General features: G+C 33.3%; 1 protein-coding gene and 1 pseudogene across 26 annotated transcripts; both read left to right on the top strand.

The window, feature by feature from the left end:
• Positions 1-2489: 2489 nt before the first annotated feature.
• On the top strand, positions 2490-9621 carry LOC110007993 (uncharacterized). Of its 25 annotated transcripts, none has more exons than XR_016054085.1 (6): positions 2490-2568; positions 3135-3266; positions 8013-8098; positions 8436-8508; positions 8594-8992; positions 9091-9621. XR_016054085.1 is itself a non-coding variant. In XM_088864836.1 (5 exons), exons 1-4 carry the CDS (start codon positions 5783-5785, stop codon positions 8833-8835), a joined length of 375 nt encoding a protein of 124 aa, XP_088720962.1. In that variant the 5' UTR covers positions 5646-5782; the 3' UTR covers positions 8836-9006; positions 9091-9621. The 25 variants fall into 25 exon arrangements, 1 of the variants encoding a protein (XP_088720962.1); XR_016054081.1 differs by having other exon boundaries at positions 8594-9006; XR_016054082.1 differs by having other exon boundaries at positions 8283-8508.
• A 2876-nt stretch (positions 9622-12497) lies between these two features.
• On the top strand, positions 12498-15348 carry LOC148782253 (zinc finger BED domain-containing protein RICESLEEPER 2-like; annotated as a pseudogene). The gene is made up of 3 exons (XR_016053278.1): positions 12498-13091; positions 13388-13754; positions 15143-15348. The product of XR_016053278.1 is annotated as a zinc finger BED domain-containing protein RICESLEEPER 2-like (transcript).
• Positions 15349-15825: the final 477 nt, after the last annotated feature.

The following is a 15825-nucleotide window of genomic DNA, read 5'->3' as shown; positions in this document are numbered from 1 at the left end:
CATCACTGATACTTATATTTGGGAAGTGGACTTAGTCGTTTGCTTTTTTTACTCGCTCTTATTTTCAAGCAAGAAAGTTACTCAACTCCACCACGAAAGATAAGGATGGATGGTTGATGTTGGGATACAGGTCAAACATCCAACACTGCAATTTTATGAAGTAAATAGTATATTTTCCCCATATTTTGCGAGCTTTTTTGTGGTTTTCATATTTATAATTTTCTTTAGGGCCCGTTCAGTTCCCTAGAAATACGACTCCTGGAGTCTCATTTCCATGGAAATAGCGGACTGACCTGTTTGGTTCCTTCTAGAAATGGAATTAACGTTTCCAAAGCAATCTATCCTTTATTTTATTTTTTTAAAGAAATAATACAATAGAAACTTTTGTATTTCTAAAAGATACATCTTCTAGGCAATCCAAACAATGAAGATGCATTTGTTAGGTCTTTGCCAGATGCTATCCAAACAGCATACACCCATCTTCCAAACAATGTCAATTTGGGGATACCAATTCCAAGATACACATTTCATTTAAGAGTCCCATTTCCAAGGGACCAAACAGGGCCTCAACAAACTTTGGTCAAAGGATATGCAAGTTTTGAGCTTGGCAAACAAGCAGTGGTGGTACATAGGGGTGGCAATGGACCCAGGACCCAATGGCTAGACCTCAACCCCAATCCGGGTCAAAGTTTTGGACCCCGAACACTATTTAGGTCTGGGTGTAGGTCCGATGGGGTTTGGGTTCAGGTCCCACATCATATTTTCAGCTCCTAATTTATGAAATATACTTAAATATTTTAAATATATAAGTATTCTAATTTTTTGGGTCGCGCCGTGTCCCATGTATATTTTTTGCTCCGGATACGTTAACTTCTGGTCCAGTCGGATCCAAATCCCATAATATATTTTCGAGTCCAGCTTGAGCCCGACCTGTTGCCACCCTTAGTGGTACGGCTCCTTTAAGTATCGAATGACTGAATGAGTAGGGGGACGGCCCTCCACTTTTCCGTTAACATGTTAAGAAAAAATCGAAGAAGTGGGAGAGGTAAAAAAAAAGTCGGATACGTAGGAAAGAGATGTGAACCCATATCTCCTTCCTCGTGTGAGCCTTTATTTCTTTTTTTTATTTTTATTTTTTTCAGAATGCAGTTTCTATAAGGCCTAAGCTTTATGAATAAAAGTAAAGCCTTGTCCGTAAAATACTTTGGGCGGCATGTGAAATCTCTATGATAGCTCCAAATCAATTTCCACCACTTATTATGAAATTTGCAGCTCAATAAATAGTACATATCTTAAAAATGAACAATCGAGATAATATATTACAATATACATAATTTAAGGTTGAAATCTTGAGTTTTTTTTCCCAACTATATAAGTTAAGGTAGAGATGATCGATTTAAAGGTTTTTCAACACCATAATTGCAATTTTCCGATAGCTTTAAGATGAGGCTTGACTTAGTTTGATAGAGTTGCAGCCCTATGAAATCCACAAGTAGAAATAAACTTGTGGTTTGAAACATATCCCAAGTCACTTTAAATGCATTTTTTATTTATGTCCATGATTTTGTGGCATAAAAATAAATGCAGATTTGATGATATGTAATGAAATAAAATGAGTGGTCCAAAGACAAAAGTTAGTATAACAAAAAATAAAATGAATGTACCAATCTCAACTGTCAATTTCTCAACTATGGATGGCAAAGACAAACTCTTCCTCTTCCAGATTTCATAATTACCGAAAATGTCAATTCATATGGATCATTTGTTGTTGAGAATGGTTAAAACCACAAGTAACCCACCATTTGTACGAGAAAAGCATATCATAAGATTGTCTACTATTTGTTTAAGATGGTCACAATCATCATAATCATTTGTAGCCATTAGATGTGAGTCAGATAGTTGGTGGATATACCACTGGTCTTTAAAATCAAAAAAAATTCTTCTCAAGTTTTGTGATGAAATTGTATCCACCTAATTTTATATCTGGCAGCCAAAAATAAATCGCACGACCTTATATCAAAAATAAATGATTTAATGTACCAACATAAATTTTGAAGCACATCGAATACACTATACTTTCTTTCTTTTGAAAAGACAAGCATCTATGCTTTATTAATGAAGAAGTTTCTCACCCTTAATTAAAAACTTTACACCCTCTCTCACATTTCCCCACGTGCTATTCTGCGATATTTTAACTAGGCAGAAAGAGAATAAACCTCACTTTTTCTTATTCTAAATGCAGGCCGATATTTAGAGCACGTGCTTAAACTATTGCCATAAACTCCATTTAAATCCACCTTCGAGGTCCGTCAAGGAACCCAATTGCCTTGTCATCGACGTCCTTCCATAGGCTCACTATCTGTGTATCCTGAGACAAGATCCTGGCCGTCCGATTCCTCGACAAAAAATTCAGACCGTTCGATGGAAAGCAGACAGCTTGGTTGAGACATTTATCCTCTACAAATATGGAAGCTTTTCAGTTCAGTATTTCACTGAATTTTCGTCATAGTTTCGGCTTTGGATCATTTTCTTTTCGGCTGCGATCTTCGGTGGCTCTCCAATTCAGCTGTGAGCCGCTTGATTGCATTGCTAGGTTTTATTGTTATACGGTTTGAAGGATATAAGAATTATTTCAATTAATATGAGTGATGATCCTTAAGAAATACGTGGTACTGCAGAGAAAGATTTTGTTGGTTATTTTGCTTGAATTCAGTTATACATGCAGGAATTGCTTGTTTTTTGAAACAGATTTCTTTTACTCTTTGCTGATATTTTTTGTGAAATTAATGGAAGAGTTTCTTGATAATATCCTAGTTTAATATCTCTAATCTAAATTAGATCCACTGAAATTCATCTTATCAATGATGTTTCCGAAATCATGTTTACTTTAAAGCTTTAAATCTAAAGATCCATCGTCGTTGCCATCATCATGGTATTGATTTTTTGACATTGAAGTTGCACAAATCTTTATTATCTAAGAGTTTTACTCTCTCTCTCTCTTTCTACTCTCTGCTTTCACACTCTGTTAGCTCTCGCTCTCTCTCTCTCTCTGCCTCACTCACAAAGCCCTCTCTCCCATAAAGCCCTATCTTTTTCTAGAAGCAGATTGACCACCTCTCTCTCTCTAAAATCAGATTACCAACAAAAGGCACAAAAGGATCAGATCAACCACCTCTCTCTCTCTAAAATCAGATTACCAACAAAAGGCACAAAAGGATCAGATCAACCACTTCTCTCTGTATGTAAAATCATATTACCAAAAAAAGGTATGTATTTTTTGTTTGGTTTCAGAAATTGGGTTTTGTTTTTTAGGGTTTCTCATCTATATTAATCCATGGAAAATTAATGGTGCGTTTTGTTTTTTCTTTGTGACGATGGAACTGTGTTAATAGTACTTTTTACTGTTACTGTTTCTGGTTTCTTGGAGCTTGGTAATGTTGTAAACTTTGTATTCTATTGAATTGCATTGATAATCTGATATTTCATTTGGACGTAGGATGGTGCTCTGAGTTGCTTGAATTTGGTTATAGTGCTCTGTTTTTGCTTCGTGAATTCGATCTCTTCACGCTTCATGTGTTTCATGGCCCAGTTTATTGGGTTATCTGGCAGAACTATCAAGCTTATGATAATTTTTGTGGGATAATTTTAGTTTATTCAGAAATTTATTTGGGTACATGAATTTTAAGGCATGGATTTCTAATATCTTGGATATTGCCAAAATCCACTGCTTGGATTGTTTAGTGACTAGAATACTTAAAATCAAGAAAATCAAAATCATGGAAATAAGACTTACTTTTCCATGATTTCATTTTCACACCAAAACCTATATTTTTTTTAATTTTCAAGGTCCACGGATTTCACTCATTGGCTCCCTCAACCCAAAATATAGGAAAAATTTGGTAGGTATGAAACTTTTAGAGATAGAGAGTACCTATTTTGTTTTAAACAGAGAAACTATTTCAAAATTTTTAGAGAGAGAAACTATCTCAAATTTTAACTTTTAGAGAGAGAAAGTATGTTAAAATTTTAGAGTGAAAAAGTATCAATTTTTTTTAGAAAGGGACACTATCTCAAATTTTAAGCTGTAGAGAGAAACTATCATATTTTAGAGAGATAAACTATCTCAAATTTTTAGATAAAGAAACTGTTTCAAAATTTTTAGAGAGAAACAATCTCAATTTTTAAATTTTAGAGATAGAAACTATATCAAATTTTAGAGAGAGTACCTAAAAATTTTTAGAGAGAGAAACTATATCAAATCTTAAGCTTTAAAGAAAGAAAGTATTCTTAAAATTGTAGAGAGAGAGTATTTTTTTAGAGAGAAATTATTATAAATTTTAGAAAGATAAGCTGCCAAAAAAAAAATTAGAAAGGGAAATATTTTAAGTTCTTTAAAGAGAGAAACTATCTCGAATTTTGAGTTTTAGAGAGAAACTATATCAAATTTTGAGTTTTAAAGAGAGAAAATATATTAAAATTTTAGAGATAGAAATTATATCAAATTTTAGCGAGAGAAACTACCTAAAAATTTTAGAGATAGAAAATATCTTAAAATTTTTGGCGAGAGAAACTCCCACAAAATTTATGTTTTGGAGAGAAAGTGTCTTAAAATTTTAGAGAGATAAACTATATCAAATTTTAGGTTGAGAAAATACATGAAATTTTTAGAGAGAGAAACTATCTCAAAAAAATTTAGTGAAAGAAACCCTCAAAATTTAAGTTTTGGAGAGAAAAAGTATCTCAAATTTTAAACTTTAGAGAGAGAAAGTATATCAAATTTTAGAGAGACACTATATCAAATTTTAAATAGGGAAACTATCTCAAATTTTAGAGAGAGAAACTATCTCAAACTTGAAGATTTAGAGAGAGAGAAAGTATCTTAAAATTTAAGAGAGTAACTAAATCAAATTTTAGAGAGAGAAAGGACAGAAATTTTTTTAGAAAGATAAACTATTGTCAAAATTTTTAGAGAGAAATTAACTTTTAGAGAGAGAAAGTGTCTTAAAATTTGAGAGAAAAACTACATCATATTTTAGAGAGAGAAACTACTTAAAAATATTTAGAGAGAGAAACTATCTCAAAATTATTGAAAAAAGAAACCATCTCAAGTTTTAAGTTTTAGAGAGTCTTAAAAGTTTAGAAAGAGAAACTATATTAAATGTTAGAGAGAGAAAGCATCAAAACATTTTAGAGAGAGAAACTATCTCAACATTTTTAGAGAAACAATTTTAAATTTTAAGCTTTGGATAGAAATTACGTTAAATTTTAAAGAGAGAAACCATATCAAATTTTAAAGGGAAACTATCTCAAAAATTTTATTGACACACTATCCCAAATTTTGAGTTGTAGAGAGAGAAAGTATATTAAAATTTTAGAGAGAGAAACTGTATCAAGTTTTGTTGCCAAAAAAATAGACATAGAAGTAATTGCAAAGAATCATGAATTTTTTATAGTTTATCCAAACACAAGATTTAAAGAATCCATGACAAAAATCTTTGATATTGAAAATCTATGGATTTTGTTGGATTTCAAATATCTAAGATTCTTAATTTCTGCTATCCAAATGGCCTTAAGGACTTGTTTGGATACATGGAATATGGGACATGGACTTATAATATATCTTGGATAATACCAAAATCCATTGTTTGGATTGCTTAAAGACTAGGATACCTAAAATCAGGAAATCAAAATCATGGAAATGTGACCTATTTTTCCATGATCCCATTTCCTCCCAAAAAATGAGACCTTTCCATGTCGCAGAAACTCCCCAATCCAATCCTTCATGCCATGGCTCTCTCTCTCCAACCAGGTAATCCACTGTCCCTCCCACTCTCTCTCTAATCAGGCCATGGCCCCTGCTCTCTCTCTAAGCCCTCTCTCTCATACCACAAACACTCTCTCTAAGCCCCATCTCTCTCTCTCTCTCTAAGCCCACTCTGTGAGCACCGAGATCTATTCTCTCTCATTTTCTTTCTAACCAACGCTACCCCCTCTCTCTCTAAGTCATGTCTCTTTTATTCTTTAGGGTTTTGCTTGACTATCGCTGAATCGTTCCCCATTGTCTCTCTTTTAATGTTTACAGGGCTTTGCATATTTTTTGAAGTATACACACAAGGTTGGCTTGTTCAATCTATCTGCAAGCACACAAATAAGTTTGCAATTGGGGATTTATTATTTTTCCTACCATTTGAATTGTAGAAATATAGAACAAATTTTGTATCTGATTAATTGGGTTTTGGTGGTTTGGGTTTTTATCTTTATGTTCCTTAATGGTTGAGTTTTTCACAGTGAGGGATATCTGGTTTTTGATGGTTTAGGGCATTGATTTTATGCCTTGTTGGTTGATTTGTTTTGTGGGTGAGCATTGTAGTCTTAGCCAAAAGACTGGTGGGTGTTTAATTGTTTTCATTGAGTTTGATTCATGTAATTTTGGGCTTTCTTATGAGTTATTTAGTATATTGTGTAAGTCTCTCTATTTGATTATGATTGACTGAATTTATTCATTTTCATCAGCCTATGCATTGTTTTACTGTGTGGGTTCTGATAGATCTAAGTTTTTTGTATATTAAATTCTTATAGCACTCTTAAGATTGGATGATACAGTCTAAACCTAGTTGTGGATTTATTATGAATATTTTTGTTTCTCTATTTGTGAACAAGGTACTGATCTCTATCTATTAAATGAGTTACTGATTTTGTCCATTTTCATCAGTTCATGCATTGTTTTGATTTTAAGAATCTCATAGATCCAACATACGCATATCAAATTTTTGGTTTTGTAGGAGCAAAAGCATATGTTGATCTTCCCATAGCATAAGCACCTCTAAATACAAATCTTGTCAAACTAGATTCATCTCAAATCCAATACTAATTCTTTTTTCCACCAAATTCATTCGCACATATTCAAAGTTATCATCCTCTTTTCAGGAATGCTTATTTGTTATTTGTTTCCAAACCATATTCTTCCTTCACAAAGAATTAATCTAGCCTTGAACTTATTTATAAGCTTATGGCTCCTTTGCTTTGGAGGGTAGGGTTTAGGGATTAAACCACAATGGCATGGGGTTCCAAAGTGTGTCATTGTATTTATTGCATTGAATTAGCTCATATCAAGTGGCTTAGCAAATTAAATAAAACAAAAAACAACCTTAAAAGTTCTGAATAAGATTAAAAATTTAAAAAAAGTGCACCTAAAAGGCGTTGATTAATATTTAGGACTAGCAAATCGTCCAGCAACTTAATGTAGTGAACGATTGATTCAATATGGGCAAAGTTGCGCTACTCTAACAACATAGTTTAGTTTCCTAGATTTAACCATGTGGATTGTTTTTATCTAATTTTCATAGTGTGAACATTACAGTTTGGGAGACTATGTTTTTGTGATTGGAACTAATATTGTGCATCTCCATTCCAATTTGGATGCATTTCAATTTTATGATAACATCTTTATTATTCGTATTTTACTGTTTAATTTCCCATTTGATATTTAGCTTTGTTTCTTATCTTTTTGCAAGTTATTTAAGTTCTATGCAGCTTTTAAGAATGAATTGTCTGAGAATGTGGCTTTATGAATGATAGATGTCTAATAACAATGGGAAAATGTCTGTACTAATGAAATGGAAACGGAAGAGGACGATGAACTTGATATGTTAACCATGCTTATGTTGGTAGTTGCAACTACATGTGTCGCAGCTGCGGCCTGGTATCATACAAGTTATATAGATAGAGAACCAAATGTGGATAGAAAGAAACAAATGCATAAATGGAATCATTAACGTATCAAATGTACAATGTCGGAACCAATTGAGATTGAGTAAGCATGTTTTTCTTTATCTTTGTAACATCTTATGGGATAGAGGCATTCTGCATCCCACAAGAAGGGTGTCTATAAGAACAATTAGTAATATTTCTGCACACTCTTAGCCACAATGTTAATAATCGAGAGATTGGCAACCGATTTTCTCGTTCCGACGAAACGGTTAATCGATATTTCAATGTTGTACTAAATGCAGTAGTGGGCCTCTACTCAGACTTTATGAAATAGGCTAGCTCTACAACTCTTACAGAGAACAACAGTCAATTGGCCCCATATTTTAAGGTGATTACCTATCACAATCTCACATTATTTATGGTGGATTATCATTCACATATTTTAAGGTGATTACCTATCACAATCTCACATTATTTGTGGTGGATTATCTATCACAATCTCACTTTGTTTTCAAATATGTAGATTTTCCTAATAACATGCTTACTACCTTCTTTATGGTGAATTTAAATAGGATTGCTTTGGTGCAATCGATGGGACATACATCCCAGCCCATATTCCTACTCACGAGCATGCAAGATTTCGTAACATGAAGCAATTTATATCACAAAATGTTATGGTAGCAGTTTCTTTTGATATGAAATTCTAATATGTACTTGCTGGTTAGGAAGGATCTACATCTGATGCACGAGTACTGCACTCTGCACTCAGTAGAGAAAATAGGCTAGTTGTTCCCAAGGGTAAGAGACAATATAAGAAATTAGAGATTATAAGTTTGTAAATAAGCTTATATAAATCGATAACATGTTGCCTATTTCTTTGTAGGAAAGTATTATATTGTGGATACTGGAAATTGTAACACAACTGGTTTCCTCGCTCCATATTGCCATACTCGGTATCTCTTGGATGCTTTTAAGACTAGTTCTGCCCCTCAATCTACTAGAGAAATTATTCAACCTATGCCATTCATCGTTGAGGAATATTGTAGAACGTGCTTTTGGAGTGATAAACGGGCGTTTCCCTATCCACAAAATACCACCAATGTACAGTGTTCAATCACAAGCTAAGATTGTCATAGCTTGCCTAGCCTCATCAGGGAGGTAGAGCGTGATCAATTTGACATGGATAATATTGAGGAAGTGGGGAGGGGGAGGGGGAGGGGGAGGGGGAGGGGGGGGGGAAGATGAGGACGATAGTGAGGAAGAATTCGAGAGGAACTATAGAGTGAGTAGCTAAAGGTATAATAGTTGTTATTCATGTATTTTTTATTTTATCAATATAAATATTATTTGCTCATAAATGTATGTATTGCTCAATGGCAGGATTATCCAAGAGCTAATATATATAAAACTAAGGTGATACCTTTCTTTAGTTCTTTGCCCATTGTACGTGGGGATGATAAGGCCGATAGAAGATATGGTGTGGTTGGAACGAATTTAGAAGACAATAGGCCCCTATAGATGATATTGGATGTGACAGTGAGGGGGGTGATGACCATGACATCGGTGAATCAACAGTTTCTATGCATGGAGAAGGTATATCCCGGCAAGATATTACTTCATCAGCTTCAAAGAGAAAACAACCAGAAACGAAGCGAAATCGTGTGGGTGAGGCAATTACCGCTTCTATTTCTAAGATCGTTGTTGCTTTTGATATTGCATTAATGTTCATAGATATGGAGTTGGAGTTACACAAGGACCGGTTGCTCTTTCTACTTGATTCTAGTGATTGATTTGTAATCTACTAAAAAAACTTAATGATGGGTCAAATGGATTTATGAAAGTTGTATTGATTGTCGTGTGTGATAACGTTTTTGTGGTAATATGATATGAATACTAACACCTTGATGGTCATAACTATTTTTTGATCGTGCTTGATTGTTATGGCTTGTTAAGGCCATGAATTTTGTGAATGTTATGGAATATTATTGAATATGATGGTTATGGATTGTATGAAAGTTATCAAATGCGATTGAAGTTTTATATACTGAAAATGGTCATGAATGGTAGGGAATATGATGGTCATGAATGTTATGAATGGTAGGAAACGTGATGGGCATCATTATTTGGAAATATTTGATGGGTTTGTAAGGCAAGTGATGGTCATGAATATTGTAGAATAACTATGTCTTGTTGAGTAATTATGCATTATTAAATAATTATGTTTTGTGAAATATCAATTTTTAATAAAAATCATATTTTTTTAGATAATCATAATTTGTTAATAATGAATGGTAGGGAATATGATGGTCGTGAATGTTATGAATGGTAAATATAATGGCCATCAATAATATGAAATATTTGACGGCTTTGTAGGGCAGGTGATGGTCATGAATATTATAGAATAATTATGTCTTGTTGAGTAATTATGCATTATTAAATCATTATTAATAATTGTCTTGGTTTACTAATATTCGTGTTTTCTAAAAATGTCATGTTTTATTAAATAATGGGAAAGGTTTATATAGAGCCGAGGCTTTAAACAATCAAATTTGAGCCTACCTCAAAAATTTCACTAGAAGATGTTTTGTTGGCCAAATATCTTAAAATTGATCATCTTGACATCAAGATGTATGGACATGAGAAAAAATGGATTCCAAGTTTTGGAAATAGTGTATTTTGTAATGAATTTTTTGAGCATCAATTTTCAAGATTTTCAAGTTTTCATGGGTATGTCGATCTACACTATTTTTTATGCTTTAAACTTTATAAATAAATATGAAAATATATTTTAAGGCTATCACAAAGATTTTCAATATTGAAATCACATTTCTCGACATTATTTGAAGGTGGGCTCTAATTTGATTGTTTAGAGCCCAGGTTCTGTACAAACCGCACCTTAAATAATTGAATAGTATTTTCTAATAACTATTTACCTAACTATTACCTAATAATCATGTTTCATTAAATTACTACCATTTGTTTTTTTTGTTCTTAACAAATTGAAAATCTATAAAAATATGTTCGATTACCAAGCAATGGAAATGGAAATGATTGTAAAGAATCCATGAATTTTGTATCGTTTATCCAAACAAGAGATTTGAGGAATCCATGGATTTCAAATGTGTAAGATTCTTAAGTCCCTCCTATCCAAACGAGCCCTTAGTGTTTATCAATTCACAACAAATTTGTGAAGTTGGGATTGGTTAGATATGTATGCCATACTAGTGAGTTTATGAAGTAAGGTGATTTGATGTCAATCAGAACATTGATAGCATGAGTTTTTTTTTAAGACATTTATACTGATGCAAGAAGAAATTCAGAATATAAAAACTAAAATTCATAATGAACATTAAAATAAGAGAAGCTACAAAGGGGAGTGAGAAGCAGTAAAAGCGCTTTAAAAAAGGCATGTGTTTTGTTTTGGCATTTTCTCGAATGGATAAATTACGTGTCATGATAGTTGAAGTGGAAATTGATATATGTGGGGCTTGAATGTGAATATTCTATGTCACTTTTTTCAATTTATCATGAAGCTGGGGTAATTTTCTTGTTTGAGTGTGGACAATATTAAATTGATGAATTCCGTAAAAATTTGGAATAATATGGAAAAGTTATAGTGGATGGTGGTTAAGAGAAAGCTCCCCCAGTACAATTTGCTTTATTGAAGAGCCTAAAAATCTAGTTTTCATGGTTTGAGAGGCAAGTCATGATGCATGTGATGATGTTTGTAATTTTTATTAAAATGCCATAATTTTAATAAAATGGACATGCTACTTTGAATTTGAAGTTCTTTTCAGCTGCATTTCCTTTCTCACAATGTCATTCTTTCCTTAAAAGTTTGAAAGAGAAGGCTCTGTTGGTGGTTCATTTTTTAGTATAATTGATTGTTCGCAATTCATTCTTTAGGATGAGATACTCTTGATTGTTGTATGCATGACTGAAGGCTGTCCAACCTTTTATATTCATTCTTAATTATATTACATGTAAGTTTATGGATGTTATTTTGATGTTTGAATGGTATGCTCCTTTTTTATATTGTTGTATGCATGACTGAAGGCTGTCCAACCCCTAATCAATATTTTTAAGAGTTAGCATCATTATGTCGCTTTGCAGGTTAATTGTTAACAAAGTTGTTTAAATTTAATGAGAAGGAGAACACTCTAGAAAGCCAAGTGTCTCCAACAAGTCCAACACGAAAGAAGTGAGATCTAAAGTTTGGAATGATTTTACCTTAGAAACTAACGATAGTTCTAGTAAAGCCAGGTGTAAGCATTGTAAGCATGACTTGGTGGCAAACAGTAGTGATGGGACAAACCACCTTATTCGTCATTTTAGGGGTTGTCTTTAGCGTCCACATCAGGATTTGCAATAGTCATTAGCTGGGCACCTTGAAACGTTTAAGTTGACCAAGAATTAAGTCGTAAAGCGCTTGCAAAGATGATAATTGTTTAAAAGTACCCATTTCGTCTGGTTGAGCACCCAGCTTTTAGAGAATTTGTTAAGACCCTTCAACCCAAATTTAATATGGTCGGATGAATTACAATAAAAAAAAATTATTGCATGGCTATATATCAAGAGGAAAAAGAAGAAGTGATGTTTGATGTTTTAAAGACATTGAACGGTCGAGTGAGTCTTACCACTGACCTTTGGACATCCAATCAATCTCTTGGATACCTTTGTCTCACGACGCACTATATAGATAGTGATTTGATTTTAAGAAAAAATATCATAAATTTCAAGTTGGTACCATATCCGCACCCAGGTTTAGTTATCTTTGATGCAACTGCATTTTCTATTGGAATTTGAAGGATAAATTGTTTGCTATTATTATGGATAATTGCACTACTAATGATGTGCTAGTGAAAGAATTAAAAGAGAATTTATCTAAAAAGCTTTTACTTGGAAGGGAATCACTTTCACATGAGATGTTGTGCACACATTTTGAACATTATAGTGCAAGCAAGGTTGAGAGTAATACATAGTGCTATTGAAAGAGTGCGTGAGATTGTTAAATATGTTAAGGCATCTCCATCTCGCATGCATGTATTTAATGAAATTACAAAATAGTTAAGAGTGCCAAGTACAAAGGGTTTAGTCTTGGATGTTCCCACAAGGTGGAACTCCACATTTGACATGCTTCAAAGTGCATCGACCTATAAAGAGGTATTTGCTCGATATGCAAATAGTCATCATTATGATAGTCCTCTATATATAGATGATTGGAATAAAACTGAAGAAATTTGTATGTTCTTAAAAGTTTTTAAGGAAACTACAAATTTATTTGTTGGAAACAAGTATCATGCAGCACATATTTACTATTCAGAGGTTTGGAGCATTCAAGATATCTTAATGGAAGCAGCAAATTGTCAAGATGAAACCTAGCATCGATAACTTTTGTGATGCAAAATTTTTTTTTCAAGTATTGGGGGGGTGAATGCAACTTGACAATGACAAGAACAACAATTTTGGATCCTAGTTCTAAGTTAAAGTTTATAGAATATTGTTTTTTGACAAGATATGGTGATGGTGATAAAAGTGAGGTGAAACTCAAGGTTGTTTAGGATAACCTCTAAGTGAGGTGAAACTCAAGATTGTTTAGGATAACCTCTATTGTTTGTATGAGAAGTATATGGGTTTCACACGGACAAAATATAAAAAAGAAGCAAGTAGTATGAAGTTCAAGCTCTTTGGTTGATAGAGGTGCAAAGAGGCTCCAAATAAAATTCAACCAATTCCTCAACCGAACTTCAGTTGCTCATCCCCAAAGCTCATATTTGGGTTATTATTTAGAGGATGATTTGGTTCCTCGAGGTGAAGACGAGGCATTTGACTTCTTATGTTGGTGGAAACTTAATGCATTGAAGTATGCTATTTTTCTATATTGGCTCAAGATATTCTGGCAATTCCGTTATCCACCGTCCCTTTAGAGTCGGCCTTTAGCACAGGTGGCCGAGTACTCAATCAGTATCATAGTTCCCTGCATCCGGATACTATGGAGGCTTTGATGTGTTTGCAAGACTGGCTCCGAGGTTACTGCCCTGAAGGTAAATAAATATTCCATGTCTTTAAGTACGGTCTTATTTATATATTCATTATGCATTTTAGTTTTGGTAAACCGATTGATATTTTTGCAACCGTCGAGAGCTCATCTTGTATGGACCAGGAGATAGAGGGATGATTGCTTTTGTTGTGAGTATTCTGGCATAATTCTTACTTTTCTCTATTCATGTAATTATTTAGTCTTCTCATTTTTTTGAAATCATGTTTTATAATGCACAGTTTTATGCAATTTTATGCACAGTTTTATGTAGTTTTATGCACTGTTTTATTCCCTAACCGTTAATTGTGGTACTTGCTTTGATGAAGTAACGTTTGCTTTGATAAAATTAACACATTGTTAATTGCTTTACTGTGTTAACTGCCAATTGTGTTAACTATCAATCGTGAATGCGTAATTTGTAATACACGAATTTACTCCTTGAATTCATTCCTCCAATGATCATTAAATAGAAACAGAGAAAATAGTAGCATTAGTTGCATCACTATTTTTCAAATTATTCTTATCAATATATTTAAGGTGAGGTTTGTATAGAGCCGAGACTCTAAACAATCAAAGTAAAGCCCATCTCCAAATAGTGTCGAGAAATGTGGTTTCAATACTAAAAATCTTTGTGATAGCTTTAAAATATAATTTTATCTTTAATTATAAAACAATCAAAGTAAATCCCACCTTCAAATAGTATCGAGAAATGTGTTTTCAATACTGGAAATCTTTGTGATAGCTTTAAAATATATTTTTATCTTTAATTATAAAACAATCAAAGTAAATCCCACCTTCAAATAGTGTTGAGAAATGTGGTTTCAATACTGGAAATATTTGTGATAGCGTTAAAATATATTTTTATCTTTAATTATAAAATTTAAAGCTTAAAAAATAGTATAGATCGAGCATATCTATGAAAACGTGAAAATCTGAAAAATTGACGGTCCAAATTGCATTACAAGATGCACTATTTTCAAAACTTGAAATCCATTTTCTTCTCATGTCTGTGCATCTTGATGTCAAGATGATCATTATGAAAATATTTGGGCATCAAAACAGCCTCATCTAGTGAAATTTTTGAGGTGGGCTCTAATTTGATTGTTTAGAGCTTCAGCTCTATATAAACCTTTTCCATACATTTATGGTTTCTTTGTGGTCATTTCTTTCATTTCGCAAGGTTGAAGATCTTAGGATCCCCTTTGAATGCTTTGACCCTGTGAAGGATGTTTCCTTCCAAAGAAGTACTACACTAGATATACTATCTTTGATATGATGGAAACATTTTCCTTTCCATTGTTGCAATTATCTTGTTTCAGCTTATGCATGGGGATCATTATATCCTTTAAACTCTTGTTACCTGCTAAGTTACTTGATGTGCCTGTTGTACAGGTTGTATTCATTGTTTGAGCCTGTTGTTTGGAATGGGCTGCCCCTTAGATGGTTGGGGCTGGTTTGATGAAATTGTTGAATGGTTTAGATGGTACTGCTTGCATGTAATTTTGAAGCAATAATAAGCCAAGAAAACATTCGGGATACATCTCTCTTATTTTGTTGTTTAATTACTTTTTTTTATGTATATGGAGGTTTTATGTAAACATTCGGGATACATCTCTCTCTGATATGCTTTGGTGCGTTTGATGGTGTTATTTGATTTATCTGGACAATTATTTATGAGTCTCTCTCTCTTTGTGGGTATTTTGCATGTGTAGTTCTAGTATTTTTTATTTAAAGAGGTTTTAAATTTTCAAAAAATTAATTAGCAATTTTTTTTTCTTTACTTCAAATCTTCAATTGAAAAGTCTAAATAGAAAGTTATGAATTTTTTTTTTTTATAGTAGTAATTGGGTCGGGCGTACCCTCATGTATGCATTTTCGAGACTTAGCGGGTGGGCTTGGTTTACGCATGAAATTTTAGGCTTTTAACTGGTCGAGTCCTATCGAGCTTACTTTCGGACTGGGACTAACTAACCAAGCTGGCCCGAAATATTTTTCGGTTCTTCGAGCCTCGGGCCGGGCCTTCTCAGAGCCCACCCATTGGCAGCCACAGCCACATTCAATTGGTAAGTGATGAC

Source organism: Amborella trichopoda, chromosome 4 (genome assembly GCF_054954075.1).
Source record: "Amborella trichopoda isolate Santa Cruz 75 chromosome 4, AtrichopodaSantaCruz75HAP2 v2.0, whole genome shotgun sequence".
Taxonomy (NCBI): Eukaryota; Viridiplantae; Streptophyta; class Magnoliopsida; order Amborellales; family Amborellaceae; genus Amborella; species Amborella trichopoda.
This window is presented reverse-complemented; position numbering and strand designations above follow the sequence as displayed.